The sequence below is a fragment of the Schistocerca cancellata genome, chromosome 1, assembly GCF_023864275.1.
Source record: "Schistocerca cancellata isolate TAMUIC-IGC-003103 chromosome 1, iqSchCanc2.1, whole genome shotgun sequence".
NCBI lineage: Eukaryota > Metazoa > Arthropoda > Insecta > Orthoptera > Acrididae > Schistocerca > Schistocerca cancellata.
This window is the reverse complement of record NC_064626.1, coordinates 652,503,706-652,522,447: the sequence shown is the minus strand read 5'-3', so window position 1 is coordinate 652,522,447 and position 18,742 is coordinate 652,503,706. Positions and strand designations below refer to the sequence as shown.

Here is an 18,742-nt window from a genome sequence, read left to right as displayed (position 1 = left end):
AGAAGTTAATTTTCAGCATCTTTATTTGTGGCCTCTAGGGAGGCAAAGTCTGACCCAAGTTGGAGGAAGAAGCCACGTGGATTAAGGGCACAGACTAACTGGACCCTGACTAATAGTACTTAACAGCAACCTAATATTCAGCAAACAACATTCATTGTATATAAAACGAGTGTTCAGGGACAACTTATTTAGGTGTTCGGTGAATGAGGTGAAGTATAACAAACCACCATTGAGCCCAACCCAAACTGGAACACTTCAGCAGTGTGCTACATCTTTAATACTTTTGAATGGAGAAAATTGATATTATATTAGATTGATTAGTGTATAAATCATGGCAGGAATGGTACTTACTGATAAACAACAATCAGAACATTGTAAACAAGGAAAATTACCCATTAAGTTTTACAATGTGTACTGATATGTATTTTCATCTAATTCTCATCAGTGCAGTGCAGCAGATAGCATAATGAGTGGCTGATGACCTACGCCAGGACATGAAACAAATGTGACAAGTACAATCAATCTGGATGATCTCGAAAGCCATTTGAAACATTCACCCTTGGTAAACTTGGTGCTTTTGTTATCTACATTCCAACTGCCTTTCTTTCTATCACTCCCACAGGATGTAAATCTCATTCTGATTTAAGTAGTAGTCAGGACCTTTTTATTTTATTTATTTCATATTCTGTTGATGCTAATAATTATGAAGTTTCACTGAACAGTATGCTGAATTCTCAAATTATAATACAAATGCTGGGATATTTCTTTCACCTACAGGATATTACAGTGATAGTAAGTGGTTCATTGTCAATGGCTTTGCCACAGTGGTAGCATCATCTTTCACCTACAGGATATTACAGTGATAGTAAGCAGTTCATTGTCAATGGCTTTGCAACAGTGGTAGCATCAGTACCCGTCTTATCACTGAAGTTTAGTGCTGTCGGGATTGGCTAGCACTTGGATGAGTGACCGTCCAGGGCTTCAGAGCACTGTTGGCAAGCAGGGTGCACTCAGCCCTTGTGGGCCCAGTTGAGGAGCTAATTGATTGAGAAGTAGGAGCTGTGGTCTGACAACAGCCAGGAGAGCGGTGTGCTGACCACATGCTCCTCCATATCTGCATCTAATGATGCCTGTCAGCTGAGGATGACACAGCATTCGATTGGTACCATAGGGTCTTCAGAGACGTGTTCAGATGGAGTTTAGTTTTTAGTGGTTTATCATAATATGTACAAGTGATTGTGTATATTGTTAACATTACACAAGCTGCGACATAGATGGGAATAGAATGTGATACACAAAGTGTAGATTAAATTTTTTTATTTCTCTGATTACAAAATTGTTTGGTCAGAGATAGACCAAACAGAAATAGACTACTGGTTTTGGTCAGAGATAAGTATCTGGAGGTCTGTTTTAAAATGTGCCCTAATATAATGAAGCCATAGTGATATCATCAAAAGATACATTCAGTGCTATTCTGACTTTCTGTGTATAGTTTTATGGTGGCAATATGGCTTCATTTTAATAGAACATGTTTTAAAACAGATATGAAGATGGTTCTTGCTGAGCAGAATCAGTGGCTTAAGGACCTAAAAATTCTGTACTCGTAGACAGAAATGGAAGGAATTTATTTTTAATATTACTCACAGATTTTAAATTACAATATACAGATCATTTCTAGTACACCATAAATGAGGATGTAATGTTTCTTGATGTCAAAAAATTGTGTGCAGTAAAAGATCATATTTTGCATATTTTTTGTAAAAATTTGGATAGGTCACCACTAAAATGTTTGACATGATATTGTAGGGATTGTCTCTCTTGATGCTTCAGTTATGTCCTCCTTTGTGCATCTTGCTGAGTTTTTCTCCTCTATGTAAGTCTTGATTATTGTGTGTATAATGGGTGTCATACATTCTGTCCATATATATAGTGAAAGACATCAATGAGATAAGTACTGGTGTGTCATAATGAAGATTCCCAACTGTTCGAATAAATCCATGCAAGGTTGACATGGATTTTTTCTTCATGTGGTGCTGCATTAATTTGCCTCTTGTTTCTCAACAGGAAATTGCTTCCGATCCCCAGCTCTTTGTCGAGGGTGCATCAAGATTTGACGTTCAACAAGGAGAACTTGGTAAATTTCAGATTACGTTTTTCACATTAATTTTTTTTAATATAGATATCATAATTTAACATTAGAATAATATCCCAAGGAAACAGAATGGCTGGTACATGGTTACCTCCAGGAGCACATAATACAGAGTACTGCCAACAGAAACACATAACAGAGCAAAAAACCTATTCCAACTTTTGTAATAATTGGACCCTTGCCTAGGGAGAAGAGGCACCTTACAAAGGTGGGTTCATTCATTCATTCATTCGTTCAGATGGTAGGATGAGAGGGACCCAACTGTTTTGAGAAAGGGGGGAAACGAGGATGAAGGGTGAGGTGTTAAAGTAGGAATTCGATGATGAAACAGAGATGATAGGACAGTGTGTGTCGTTACCCGTTCTTAAACAAATTTCTGCAGCATTTAATCTTGTTTTCCTCTGAAACAAATACAGGCTGTCCATTATTCAAGTGCCAGTTTTAAAACTCCATAGAAAGAGAACCACTGCTCAGAATGATGTGAAGTTTGAATAGAATATTATTGACGCAAGGGAAGATATCATGGACAAAATAAAAAAAAAAAAACGAAGATCTTATCATAGATTACACTGTAAACATATTTAACGTAAATGGGGTTGGCCACAAATGATAGATGAATTACAATATGACGACAATGGTTTGAGTTGCACATTACACCATCCCTACTGTTCGGTGTATGTGACTGCACAAGTTTAGCAGTCAACAGTTGTGGCACTGTTAATTAGGTAAGCCCATCCACTATGGCAAGGTCATCCAACATTGGATGCCAAAAATCTATTCTTAATTGTCCTCGGCAAAAACCACACAAAAATCAAAATTACATTTGTTTCTAATTGTTGTAAGACTGGTGCAAAACATGTTCAGTATGCTGTCCATTGTTTTCTGCCACAAGTTGAAATTGGGGAAACAGCATATTCCACAAGACATAAAAGTGTCTCGGAAGGTGGAGGGGGAGGGAGGTTGTCACATTCATGCGCAATACAATCACCTTTGCAGAATGAATTGGTACTGGTTGATATGTACCGGGTGATCAAAAAGTCAGTATAAATTTGAAAACGTAGTAAACCATGGCATAATGTAGATAGAGAGGTAAAAATTGACACGCATGCTTGGAATGACATGAGGTTTTATTAGGGGAAAAAAAAAACAAAAAAACAAAACAAAAAAAACAAAGGTCACAAAATGTCTGACAGATGGTGCTGGACAGCAAAACTGCTACTTTGACGGGTGAGAGGTACACTGACATGTTACAGAATCGCATCACGCCCAGCCTGGCTGATAAGCACCTGCTGGAACGCACGATGTTTATGCAGAATGGCGCTCCACCCCATATTGCTAGACGCGTGAAAGGTCTCTTGCACGCGTCGTTTGGTGATGATCGTGTGCTCAGCTGCCACTTTCGTCATGCTTGGCCTCCCAGGTCCCCATATCTCAGTCCGTGTGATTATTGGCTTTGGGGTTACCTGAAGTCACAAGTGTATCGTGATCGACAGACATCTCTAGGGATGTTGAAAGAAAACATCCGACGCCAATGCCTCACCATAATCCCGGACATGCTTTACAGTGCTGTTCACAACATTATTCCTCGACTACAGCTATTGTTGAGGAATGATGGACATATTGAGCATTTCCTGTAAAGAACATAATCTTTGCTTTGTCTTACTTTGTTATGCTAATTATTACTATTCTGATCAGATGAAGCGCCATCTGTCGGACATTTTTTGAACTGTTGTATTTTTTTGGTTCTAATAAAACCCCATGTCATTCCAAGCATGTGTGCCAATTTGTACCTCTCTATCCACATTATTCTGTGATTTATTGTTTTCAAATTTATACTGACTTTTTGATCACCTGGTATACAGATTTAACATTGCCCATATCTTACAACTCTGCTTATTGACCCTTAAGCAATCTATGTAATCAATCAAAGACTAGGGGTAGGTTTCCCAAGAGACTGCTTGGTGATGGAAATGGGCTTCATATGTCCACAGAATGTTCTGTGGCCATTTACTGTCCACTTTAATGTGAGCAAGAAATTCCAGAGTGAATGTTTGTCTTGCTGGCATGTTAGCAGGAACCAACTCCTGAACATAGGTGATTTTGTATGGATAACAATGAAAGCTGTTTCGTAGCATTTTATGCACCTTGCACTGTATGTTCGCTCACTACTGCTTGACCCCTACTGCAGTGCTGTGACCACATCTTTGACAGACATCAGATCAACTGCTTTCCTCCCTCTGCCACATTCCACTTGAAAAGAACATGTGTTTTCAAATTTTGTAATCATTACCTCCAGGCCCTTAGCAGACATTGGACCAATGCCTTTCTTCATACCCTTGAGTGACTTAAAATTCTACAGGGCTACTGATGCACAGTTATGATTCTTGTAAAAGAGCTTTACCAGCAGCATATGGTCCTCCGTGGAGGTAGTGGTGTTGGGTTTCTCACATGCAAACTGAGGAGCAGCTGTGTGTCATGCATATGTTGATGTGCACATTCTGACACAGTGCCACCTACTGGTCACATTTCTGTACCCTCCTTATGATTCACTTTGTGTCAATAAAATGCTGTTCAAACTTGATGTCATTCACAACACTTGTTTTCTTTCTACAGTGTTTTGAAACAGAAACTCAGACAGGAAATTCATAACACCTGGGACTGAATAATATTGTTCTAGGAAGGGAGAACTCTACTTAATTCGAAGAAAACTTCATAATTTAATCAGTACTTGAAACTCCACTACCACAAGTTTTGTACATTTATCAAGTGTGCTAAGACAAAAAGGAAGATCTGTATACTATGATAAAAAATAAAATGATCCAAGAACAGGACAGAAACAATGTGGAACGTTATTATATGAGAAGCACAAAAAGGCAGTACAAATGAAACAGAAAACACAGCAAGAAATTGACACATTCAAATCGTTGGCCAAAAATTCAATGATTACTTCCTCATGGTGACAGCAAACATTGCAATCATTAAGAAACAAACAAATATAGATGCATTACATTTATTTGTGTAGATGCTACATGCACTATCAACAGACAAACTGTAAGAAGATTACAAAAATTCACCAGATCACCAAAAAGTAAGAATTCTAAATACGGTCTTGATGTTTCCAGCAGAGTATTAAAACTTTGTACTGATTTAAGAGCACTACCCTTAAGCAATCTATGTAATCAGTCAAAGAGTAGGGGTAGGTTTCCCAAGAGACTGATACAGGGTGTTCTTCCACTCATTTATAATACTGAAGATAATTGCTCTTTATATTATAAACCTAACATGGTAGAATTATGAATCAGTTACATAAGAACAGTTTGTTAAATGTCTTTGCCTGGCTTTTGTAGAAGACTATTCAGGGAGAAAGTCCTAAAAGACTCTGTAGATGAAGTCCTGACAGTGATAAACAAGAAAGATTATCCTTTTGGTACATTACATTACCTTGTCTGAGCCTTGGCACAGAGTACTATAGGATGAACAAAGATGTTACGGCATGAATGACATTCCTCTTGCATGGATGGAATTTCTCATACATTAGAGAAATCCATGGAGAAGAAACAAATACTTTGTGGTTCGCTGATGACATTGTAATTCTGTCAGAGACAGCAAAGGACCTGGAAGAGCAGCTGAACAGAATGGACAGTATATTGAAAGGAGGATATGAGATGAACATCAACAAAAGCAAATCAAGGATCATGGAATGTAGCCGAATTAAATCGGGTTATGCTGCGGGAATTAGATTAGGAAATGAGATGCTTAAAGTAGTGAATGAGTTTTGCTATTTGGGGAGCAAAATAACTGATGATGGTTGAAGTAGAGAGGTTATGAAATGTAGACTAGCAATGGCAAGGAAAGCATTTCTGAAGAAGAGAAATTTAACATAGAGTATAGATTTAAGTGTCAGGAAATCGTTTCTGAAAGTATTTGTATGGAATGTAGCCATGTATGGAAGTGAAACGTGGACAATAAATAGTTTAGACAAGAAGAGAATAGAAGCTTTCGAAATGTGGTGCTACAGAAGATTGCTGAAGACTAGATGGGTAGATCACATAACTAATGGGGAGGTATTGAATAGATTTGGAGAGAAGAGAAATTTATGGCACAACTTGACTAGAAGAAGGGATCGGTTGGTAGGGCAAATTCTGAGGCATCAAGGGATCACTAATTTAGTATTGGAGGGCAGTGTGGAGGGTAAAAATCGTAGAGGGAGACAAAGAGATGAATACACTAAGACCAAGAGATGAATACACTAAGCAGATTCAGCAGGATGTAGGTTGCAATAGGTACTGGGAGATGAAGAACCTTGCACAGGATAAAGTAGCATGGAGAGCTGCATTAAACCAGTCACTGGACTCAAGAACACAACAACAACAACAACAACAACAACAACAACGAGAAAAAAGTCACATTGACAGACTGTGTTAAAGGAAAGAAACTAACATCATAATGCTGAAGATAATATATTATGTTCCATAAGGATTACTATTGGCTCTGTTCTCACTCTAAACCTGCATGAATGATTGTCAGATGACTTAGAAGATCTATCTGCTCAAAAAGAGCATTGTTAGCTGAAGGCACAACCTTGCTGATATAGGATCTAAACTTAACCTGATCAGACACGCCTCACAAATTTATATTAGGCAATTTAAAAATAAGGAAAAAAGCTGTCACTTGAAATTGACATTAGTAGTAAGACATTGAATGAAGCACTGGTTGCAAAATGCCATGGTGATCTACTAGGTAACAAGTTAAAATTGAGCAAATACACTGATAAGTTAATAAAGAAGTTAAGTTCAGCATGCCTTTAATTAATTAATTAATTAATTAATTAATTAATTAATTTGTTATCTTTTGATCACTTTGGTAGTGATACTGGGTATGTCAGGTTACATTTGGATGTGTTACAAAGTATTTGGTATTTACATAAAAGCAGATTCAAATTACTCAGGCATGTGTAAAAAGGATTAAGAGTTTACCCCGTTATAAATAAGCTTATACACACATTTACAGAGTAGTATCAGATGGTCTTAAGAAAAATATGTACAATTGAGCATATATACTGTGGCCAGCACAATGTCTTCACATTATTTACTCAGAATTTATAGAAGAATCTCGTACTAAAGAATTTGTATACTTGCATAAAAAACTTGTTTACACTGAAACAGGCTGACACCAAATTGCACCTTAATTTTTGTTTGACAGTGTTTTTAAGTTCTTTATACTACTTGGAAGTGTGTTATAAAATATTTTAGATCCTTTGCCAGTTATGTCTTTTTGTATACATGTGGTGGTTTTCTCTGTAAATCATGCTGTAATTGTACATACTTTTGTTCATCAAATCTGTGCAGTTTATTTTTAAGAACATAATAGCTTCTTATATGTACTGAGCAGGCACTGTTGGTATTCATAATTCTTTGAATTTGTTTCTGCAGGGCTGCCTTGGTGATAGGTTACCTATGGCTAATCACTTTCTTTTGCTCTTAGAAGCATGTCACTATGTGATTTAAAGAAAAGTGTGTCAGCTGATAATGCCTGTTTTTGCTCCATGTTGTCTTCAGGAATTGTGTTCTAGGGAAGTGCACCTGAAGTAAATGATGTATTTATCAAGTAGAAGCAAACAGTAAGAATATTGTGTGAAGGAGATAATCGTACATCTTGCAGAGGTGTCTTAAAGCATCTTGGAATTCTTATACTCACTTCAGAATGCCTTTATTCCTTAATGGTTTTTGTTGGTACCAATAAAAATTCAGTATTAGTGAAACTGTAATTTGTGAAGTCGCCAGGTCATAAAAATAATTTTCATGTAAACTTTGTCTCCATTTGTAGCATTCAGAGTGGAATTAGACATCTCCTGCAAAGATAGTCGGGAAGCTTACGTCCAACATAAAGAAAGAAACTGGGAAGACAAACTGAAAAAAAGTTCTCATTAGCCATCACTTTTACAGACCGTCTGAAAATCTAGATTCAGTAACCGAAAATTCCTTTTGACTACGTGACATGTAACTGTTCATTTCAAAACTCAATGAAAAGTAGTTCTGTGTTATTTATTTTGGAAATGTAGATGATTGTTATCTTTCAAAAAACACAAACCTTATCAAGTAAATATTAAGGTGCCAATAAAAGATAAACAGAAGTTACATAATGCAGCTGAGGAAGCAGATTTGCGTTCTTGAGGGAATCTATTGAACATGAATGAATGAGTTAACAATGATGTATAATAATCAGTTACTTGTTTTCTACTCTAATTTGTTCAATATTATTTGTAGGTGACTGCTGGTTGTTAGCTGCTGTTGCCAACCTTACACTTAACCATAATTTGTTTGCTCAGATTGTTCCTCAAGACCAAGATTTTGGAGATAAATATGCTGGTATCTTCCATTTTCGGTAAGATAGTTATAAATTCATCAAACTGGTTATATGTCATGATAAATTTCTCATATGATTAACATATATTGGATGGCCAGCAGGAGGTACATTTTTGCTATACCGGTCTCATTGTACGTAAGTCAGCCAATTTTTATCATATCTGAATATACTTTTATGTACAGCTCCTTCCATTCTCAAAGTAATCATTCCAAGACAATCTTGTGTTCAACCAGACAGCCACTTCGCTTGGCAAGCATTTACCAAACGTATTTTTCCTCAATTGGTGATCACAACACTACTTCATGCTACATGTCCATGTCATTCTTTTCATCTTTCTGCAACACTAAAGTTAAAATACTCCCATATCTACGTGCCCTATTATCTCACTCTCTACATTTTAGTTTAAAATATTGACTTTTGCTTTCTTTTTTCAGTGTCATGGCTTTGTTTGATACTGTCAAGTATTTCTGTTGAAAGCTTGTTTGCCCCCTTGCAATCCTTTACTTATGTAATTTTTCTTTTTAGTTAGCAAAATTCTTAAATTTTCTCTCCCTTCCTGTGCTTGATTTTGATGTTTAGTTCAGGGCAATTTTATTTTTGTTACCCCCTTTTTTTACATTCCTTTTTCTTTAGTTTTTCATTAAGCAAAATTTTCATCCCATTTACTGGGTTTTCCAAGTTTTTGTGTATCTGCCCACTTAGTAACCATAGTTTCATGTAAACATGTTTGCAAATTGTAAATAAATTGTCAAGCTCTGTATTACATTCCCATTCTCCTGAAATGCTCATAATCATCACAGTAGAATTACATTATAAATGCTTTTCTTGAAATTATTAGCATAAAATCAGAATAATTTGCGAAATAAGTTTCGTCCTAACTGTTCTTTCATTACTTATTAACTAGTATCTCATTAAATTCACTTTTTGTTCTTCTGTAACCAATTACAGATATTGATTTATATGCACAAATTTGCAAATAGATGATAGATCAATAGTTTCCTTACAGTGTTGTTGTGATTTCATGGGGCATGCGATAATGTTTCTCTGGAAATCTCATTCCACATAACTTATTTCATTGATTTTATACATCAGGAGCATTCATAAGGCCTCAAATTTGTTACTGAAATTTAATGCCTCCATAAACATTTCAGTAGCAGCTGCTCTCTTGTTTGATCTCAAATCTTAACTACTTTGTCAAAGCCAAACTACAGTTAACAGTTACTTGCTTGCTACACATCATCCCCATACCACATAACTTTGTCTTGAAACCAACAATTGATGAAATGTGTCATCGTTATTGAGTTTAACAGGACAAACAACATTATAGCTGGAATAAAATAACATTGTCAACAAATCAACTGATAAAACAGTGAGCCATGCCTTACACGGCTTAGCAGGTTAAAAAAGAGGCGGGGGTGGAAAAACAATCAGCACATGGGACTCTAGAAATAACTAAGATTGTGTGGCCTCTACCACTCATTGAAATGTCGACCATTAAGTTATTTTAAACAGAGTAAAATATCCCACTAACATTGCATATAATTTAAGTTTTATTGTTGTCTTATTAATGTAACCATTTTGGACTTGCGATGAGCAGTGCAATAATTGACCTCTATCTGCTATAAAGATCAGCAGTTTCTCTAAGTAAATGGTATTCTCTTTAAAGTGCCCTGTGTAATCCAGCAAAAACAATTTTTTCATGCATCTGAATAAATGTTTTAGCATTAAGCAATAAGAGTATTTGTGGCAATGACTGATTTCCTCAGAGATGCTAAGAAATAAAAATGAGATACCTTTTACACTTTTTCAGATTTTGGCAATATGGACGTTGGGTAGATGTTGTTATAGACGACAGACTTCCTACTTGTTATGGGCAGCTTGTGTTTCTGCATTCCTCGGAACGTAATGAATTCTGGAGTGCTTTGCTTGAAAAAGCGTATGCAAAGTAAGTGAATAAAATGGAGTATGTCCATTCTCAAACATTGCTCTAATTTTCATTTAGTTCAACCAGAAAATTTAAAATTCTAATAAACTTCAGGCAGCCTGCCTTCTGAAAGCAGTTCAGTGAGAACTTGTAGGTTGGTATTTTGTTGTACAGTAATTCATTTAAGTTTTATTTTGTTTGTTTATTGTAAACATGTTCCATATATACATACAGTGCTGAGTTGGTTCTGGATGAACAATATATCAAGATCATTGTTACAAATATTTGGTAGCAGCTGCATTTCACATACAAATAACTCGTGCAGCTCACATATGTAAACTTAATAATAGAATAGAAAGAGAGAGTCAGAAGAAACTACATGTATTTACTTATGAAAAAGGATTCCTTAGTTTTTTAAGTTTTTAATCCCTGTCATGTGTTTAATACTTTCATTCTTGTATACTTGACACATCTTTGTGCCAATATTCATGAGTTAAAGTCTGTACTTGCAGACTATCACAATTTATGAAAGTCATTCTTGATCAGAACCTACATGATCTTTATACAGTTGCAATTTCATTTGCACTGTTTATGAGCATCTTCCACTCAATCTATAAATGATTGTAATTTCCATTTACTAGAAACTGAAGACTGCTTTGCTTCTAGTTTCTTGATTTAGTTTGCTGTCTGAATGAAGATATAATGAAGTGATTGTATTATTGTCTGTAATAGCTGACAATTGTGAATCACTAAAAGTTCTTTCTAGAGTGACAAAATTGGCCTTCCTTATGTTGGCTGAGGAGGAGTTGACTGTAAACAATGTGAAAAACTTAGATAGGAGGGTATTAGTTCTGTGACTGACAAATTTTCTGCTGGTTTCAGCAGAGGGGTTTCAGCAGAGGTTGTTTATCCATACAGTACATACACTGTGCTCAAAAGTATCTGGACATCTGGCAAAAAATCACTTAAAAGTTCGTGGCACACACCATCGGTAATGTTGGAATTCAATATTGTGTTGGCCCACCCATAGCCTTGATGACAGCTTCGACTCTTGCAGGTGTACATTCAGTCAGGTGCTGGAAGGTTTCTTGGGGAGTGGCAGCCCATTCTTCACGGAGTGCTGCACCGAGGAGAGGTATCGATGTTGGTCGGTGAGGCCTGGCATTGTTTTGGCCCCACAGCTACACTGCCCCCTTTTTTAAACTGTTAGCTCTTTTCAAATTGAAAATATAATATTTTATATGGTTTATATGCATATGGTCACACAGTATTTTTAACCTGAAATAAACTGGACCAAGGAGGTGCAATCTCGATTTGTCTCAAGTTAATGCACTGTTTTTCTGGGTGTTAACAATTACTAGAAAATACTACTATTCATTTTTGCGGCGCTCGTATGCTGCAGTGGCTGTAAATGAATCCAAGTGTATCTGCTGCACCAAATTTGCTGCCACTTCCGGAGCTCTTCACAGCAAAGTTGATGATTGGCAATGCCAAGAGATATTTAACATAATAAGGTTTACATTAAGTTTAGCTTTTACAATTACATATACAGAATATTGCTTACACTGGCACAGGTTTCAAACACAACTGTTATAAAATGTCTCCCCCCCCCCCCCCCCCCACATGGCTGATATGCCAATGCTTCTTTATTGTTTCAATAATAATAGGTTTCGTCATCCATTATTACAGACAGAATATTTGACGATTACAGTCAAAATAATGTTGGCATTCACAAACTGATAGCAGAATATTACATAGTAATTTTTCCTTTTTATGTTGGAATAAAAAGACTACTTACTTTTTTAGCACCAAAATTTACAAAATATGTTTGCAAACAACGTTTTACAAAATCATGAAATAAGAATGTTACAAATTTTACGTAAGTCTGTAAATGTGGCAGCCCGACTCCAGAGGTCTACACTTCATGTCATATGTACCCCAACAATCATATATTTATACATTTCAAACTCACTGGACTCGCATTTGGGAGGACGACGGTCCCACATTTGGCCATCATGATTTAGATTTTCTGTGATTTCCGTAAATTGTTTAATGCATATGCTGGGATGGGTTTTTGAAAAGGGCACAGCTATTTTCCTTCTCTCATCCGAGCTCATGCTCCATCTCTAATGACCTTGATGTCGATGGGACGTTAAACACTAATCTCTCCCTCCTCCTCCATTTCAAATCCTTAAGTACTGTGGATGTTGATAGGAACATAATTGCTATGGAGGGGTTTTCATACCACCTTTTTATTTGTTACATATAAAACCATTGTTTTAATGAATATGTATTTTCATGATTTCTGTTACTCATTAACCTTCTTCCAAAAGACCTCATAAATTTAATTTTTTTAAACAATGCAGAATTTAATGCATTTGGATAAATAAAAACACAATATTTACAGTATATTTTGATTTTATTTATTATTAAAATAACAGATGTGGGAGGTGATAATGCAGATTTACAGTTTAACTATATGGAAAACCACAATTTCATTTAAGAGAAATTGTATGTGAAATCAGCTTAGAGTATATAATTGTCTTTCCACCCTAGCGTGACTATTGCAGTCCATAATTACATAAAGGGAGAAACTTTGCCACATTTTCATTTTAAAGATGAAATAAAAAGTAATTTGTATCCTTATGAGGCCCCAAATAATACATTATTGCTTTCATCCTCATGCTTGAGCTGGAAACTCCCCATGCAAGGCAAGGAGTATGTGCCCGCTGTGACTGGGCACAGGGGCTCCTGATAAATGATTTACTAGCCAGCTGATTGTTGCTGTGGCTGGGTGGCACCTTTGGGAAGACAGTGGGTGGTACCGTGGTGGAAGATTTGCACATGAAGCAAATTGAACTTTCTTCTGCTGGTACTTGCATAGCCCCAGCAATCTTTTCTGAAGTTGAGACATATTACAATGCAGAGAGTTATGACCCTCAGATGTTCAATTTCATGGCTTTTGCATGGGAGGAACACGCGGTGAGAAATAATACTCCCAGTACTTGCTCTGTTCTAGGATGGGTGGGGATTCCCTTCTGACTACAAAGCCTTTGTTTTTAGTTGAACATCTTGAGGACAAGTTTGAGGAAGTTGCAGCAATTCCAAAAACAAAAAGTGGCCCCATTCTGCTTAAAATAGCCTCCCTCACTCAGTCATGGGCACTGCTTGCCTGCGATGAATCTGTTACAGGTCATTATTTTGCACTGAGCTCTTCTTTTACAGCCTGGTGATGAGTTGCATGCTAATTTGGAGAGTCGAAGTGTGCATTTTGTCAATTTTGTCCAGCAGAGACTGAAAGACAACAGAGTGGGTAGTGGATATTGGAGCCCTCATCTTGGCCTTTGAAGGACTCATTTCATGAGAAGGTCAAGTTGATGTCAAGCTATATATTACTCCACCCAATGCCTGCACCATTTTAGGGATTGTGGCCACCAGTTGCACACAAAAGCTCCTTGGGCCCCTCCCTCCACCTCCATCTCTATATCAGCTGTGGGGAGTACCATGCCGCCACCCCCCCCCCCCCCCCCCCCCATTTATTAGACTGCACCACTTCCAAATGCGAAAAGAAATTGTTCAGTGACTGTACTGCCATCCTGTGTGTCTTCTACATCTGGCCTTTGGGGCTGCCTGACTGCACATGTTCCCCTGGTTGTTTGGGGGGGGGGGGGGGGGGGGGGGGGGAACGGGACACACCTTCTACTGATTCCCCATGACCCTGTTCAGTCCTTCCGGAGCATAAGTTACCTAACCCCCATGGATGTCAGTCCCAAACCCCCAGCCAGAGAAGCAAAGCCCTCCTCTGGCATCCTTTACCAGGCACGGATCCCTCAGCACACTCCCTTTCCAGGACTCTGCTAATGGGCTAATGGATACCAGCCAGTCACTGAAGGAGCCAAAGGTTGCAGGACATAAGACTGTACATTACTCCTCTGTCCGAGGATCATATGACTGTATATTACTCCTCTGTCTGAGAATCTGGAACTGACAAGCCCTCACAGAAGTTGAAATGATCTAAGAACAAGGACAAGAAGTAGCCCTCCAAAAAGGAGAGATTTTCTACTGCCCCATATTCTGCCTCTGTATCCGATGGAGCATTCCTGGTGGCCCCTATGGCCCTGAACGTGCCCTCCCCCCCCTTTCCCACCTATCCATCTACACCCCCCCCCCCCCCCCCACACACACACACACACCTGCACCCTGACTCAGAATAAATGTGTTTTGATGATGAATATACACCACCACTGGCAACAGGCAGCTCTGAGATATGACTTGGACTTGCCTACTTCGTCCCTTCATGTCCTCACAGAATACTGATAGTATGGAACTGTAGTGTTTTTTTCCACAATTTGGCTCAGGTGTGACATCTTTTGTGCACTTCCGTTGTTTCTTACTTCAACCTCCAGGAAACTTGTTTCCCCAGCAATGTGGACCCCTACCTTCTGTGGCAATTTGGACTATTTTAAGAATCACACTGGCTGTGAAAAAGTGTTGAGTGGTGGCTGCCTGTAGTTTCTGGACTCCGTCTACAGGAAACATGTTGCACTCAACACAATTTTGTAGGCTGTGGCTGTTTGTGTGAAGGTATTTCATAACATTGGGTGATTTAGAGGCCAACAACCCCCCGACCCTCTCCCCTAATTTCATAACATTGGGTGGTTTCAAGGCATACAACTTGTTGTCGGGTGGAAGTAAAACAGGCTGAGGGTGAAGTAGTTGAAAACTTACTTGCAAAGCTCAACTTTTTGAGTACTGTTGTTCTTACACTCTTCATTGTGGTATAGGGATCTTATTTGGCCATTGACCTTTCAATTTGCAGCCCAGGTCTTCTCCTATCCATCCATTGGAGAGTCTATGATGACATGTGTGACTGTGATCAGTTTTGGAGCATCCCTCAGTTTCACTTGCCTGGGTGCTCACCCTGTTGGGCTCTCCCCAAAGCTGATTGGGATGCTTGCACAACAGTCATCTCACTTTGCAGTTGTCCACAGTACAACTGGAGCCATTATATCAGGAACTGACTCAGTGATCCCCTCTTCTTCAGGATCATGCTGTCAGAAGATACCTTGGTGGACCTCCAAAATCACCATGGCCATTAGAGATTACAGGTGGGCTCTCCAATGCATTATGTGACGTCCATTGATGGAGCAGCTCATTGCCTTTAATTGGCTTCATGCCCATACCTCATAAAACGACAGAAATTAGTGTTGGGAATGGTATGTTGTTACCATTGGATCATGTATCTCTCTTTCAGTTTTCGGTGAAGATTCTACAACTCTTTTGACACCAGTATCCCATTGGTGTACCTGGTATCTCTGTGAACACTGATGTCTATACTGATCTAGATCCAGATACTGCTGCTGAAAATTTTGCTTTCCATTATGCTCGAGCCTCTGTATCTGTTAATTACCATCCTGCATTTCATATCCTAAAAAGTGGATAGAACAACTTCCTTTAAAATTTACTACATGTCACCTGGAACTTTACAATGCTCCTTTCAGTGAGTGGGAGTTCCTTGGTGCCCTAGACTTTGCCCTGACATGGCCCCTGGGCCAGACTGCATCCACAGCCAAATGCTGAAACACTTCATCAGTGCACTGCCAACATTGCATCCTTTCTATTTCCAACCATGTATGGAGTGATAGAGAGTTCCGGTCTCAGTGGTGAAACAGCGTGATCATCCCAGTAATTAAACAAGGTATACACCCCCTTGAGATGGACAGCTGTTGCCCAATTTGCCTCGCTAATATTCTCTGCAAGTTGCTCAGATGTATGGTGAGCTGTGTTGGCATATTGAGACTCAGGCGCTATTGGCTTCATTCCAGTGCAGTTTTCAACAAGACCATCCAACTGCTAATAATTTGTTCTGCCTAGAGTCTACTATTCAGTCAGCTTTTGTCCTGCATCAACCATATTATCACTGTCTTCTTTGATGTGGTCAACACATCCTCAGTACCCTACATGAGTGGGGGCTCTGGGATCCTGATTTCTGTATGGAACTTCTTGTCTTACCATACTTTCTGGGTTCAGGTTGATTCTCACAGTACTCCAACTGTACAAGAGAATGGTATCCCTCAGATCTCTGTATTGAGTGTGCCCTTTTTTCTAGTGGCTATCAATAATCTAACTGGAGCAGTGGTGTCTACAGTGTTGCCCTCCCTTTTGGCGATGATTTTTGCATTTACTTTTGTTCCTCCACTGTGAGTGTTGCTGAACACTGACTGCAGGGTGCCATATGAAAGGCACAACATGGACTCTCAACCAGGACTTCCAGATTTCTACCATAAAAATGTGTTATGCACATCTGTCACCATCGTATTGTCCATCACCAACCTGGACTCTGCCTCTAGGACCAAATGTGGTGGTGTCTTATCAGTGTTTGGGATCGGTCTTTGATGACCGATCGATGTTTCTTCCCCATCTTAATAGCTTAATCAAATATGCTGGTCACAACTAAATACTCTTCACTATCTCACAAGGGGAGGCCATGGCGCTGGGATTATATTATTTCAAACTTTGTACACCTTTAGTAGGCCATTAAAACAACATAATGTGCAAGTAGTTAGGTACACTACTATAGCAATTCTGAGAAAATCAAAAGAGAAGTTTTATGCGTCTGTTGTGTGGCTTATGTATCTATGTGTAGGTGCTGGACATTAGAGCTCATGATGGCCATGTGATTAGTGTTTGAGCTCCATAAGTTTGATTGTCTATTAGGGGTTGGTTTGACTCCCTCTCACACTTAATTATTAATCTTTCTTTTTTTCATCACTGGCTATATTATTTAATTTATGACATTTGAGAGGTAATATAATGGAAAAAAACCACATGTGTATTTGCAAGAAGTTTCACTTTGTTTCCCATGTCTGTATGACAAGTACCATACTAAAACATATGATGCCAAGAGCACATCTGACAAGTAATTGTCTATTGCTCTTGTGGTCTGGCTCATTGTGACGTACTATATTACTGATTGTGAATGTCATTCACATAATTTTTTATTGAGGTTTAACTTGAGCTTTCCAAGCCTGTCCCTCGTCCTTGAAAATTTAATTACAAATAGTAAATAGTCAAATAACATATGAGATTCACTAAAGTTTCATGAAAATGCTCGTTCCCCCTTCCATCCAGTATGTTACCTCTCAAATGTCATACAAATTAAATAATGTGACCAGTGATGACAAAAATATAGATTAAAAATTGAGCATTGCCTGGATTCAAACTGTTGTCTCGAACACCACCCTCTTGCTCAGCACACACTAACCGCTTGAGCACATTGACTTCTCATGACCGACACCTTTACATAGACAGATCAGCTACATAATAGATGTGTGAAACCTCTTTTGTGATTTTCTCAAAATTCCCAGAGTAGTGCATCTCACAATTTGCACGTTATGTTGTTCTAATGGTCTACTGAAGATTTACAAAGTTTGAAGCAAATCCATGATCCCAATGTCGTGGCCTCCCCTTGCCAGTAACTCTAGCCGGGTGCTGACCACTGAACACTTTTGCGGCGCTACGGAGCTCTGATTCTATTGTGTAATTATTACGGAAGCATGATGTATGGCTCGGCAATGGCTTCAGAATTTGGGATGCTAAATCTGATACATAACTGTGGGGTCTGCCTTGTGACAGGCGCCTTTCAGACCATCATGGAGGCTGGCATCCTCCCATATGGATTAGGTGTGAACTACTGCTGTTCATCTAGGCAGTATACATTCACTGCTCCCCTGGGCATCCAAACTACTGTATTCTTTTTCCTGGTAGGGGATCTAGCTCCCACAACAGAGGCTAAGGTCTGCAGTTATCTTACAGAGCCTCTGCCCTGAACTCCATCATACCCCACTGTCACCTCCTATCAGGGAGAAATCGTGTGTGGCACCATAGGGTGTACCCCATCCTGGGATCTTTCTCAGATCTGCCTTTACCTCTTTTGCATCTAAAGACTCACTGGACCCTGTAGTTTTTTGCCACTTGTTCCTTGACTGTCTTGACACATCTCCAGGATCAGACATGGTATACACTGATGGCTCTGTGGTCAGGGGATGAACAGGTTTTGCCTGCACACATGCAGGTTGCAGTGAAGTACGCTCCTTGCTGAATGGATGCTGTGTATTCACTGCAAAGTTGGTGGCATTTGTTCTTACACTGATGAGTTGTTCTTAATTGGAAGTGGCTAGTTTAGTTGTCTTTACGCTGTTGACCATTGCTACCCTTGACACCCAATGGCTGTGGCTATTGAGGACCTCCTGTATGATCTCCACCATGCCTGTTGATTGATCATGTATGGAGACCTGGTCCCA

At 38.7% G+C, this 18,742-nt stretch overlaps 1 protein-coding gene across 4 annotated transcripts in view; it reads left to right on the top strand.

The window, feature by feature from the left end:
- LOC126183439 (calpain-A) overlaps positions 1–18,742 on the top strand; it is a 642,654-nt gene that overhangs the window by 533,372 nt on the left and 90,540 nt on the right. For all 4 annotated transcript variants that reach the window (XM_049925446.1, XM_049925430.1, XM_049925454.1 and 1 more), the window contains 3 exons: positions 2,065–2,134; positions 8,416–8,533; positions 10,326–10,460. In XM_049925446.1, the coding sequence (XP_049781403.1) occupies positions 2,065–2,134; positions 8,416–8,533; positions 10,326–10,460 (323 nt within the window). The remainder of the gene's footprint in view (positions 1–2,064; positions 2,135–8,415; positions 8,534–10,325; positions 10,461–18,742) is intronic.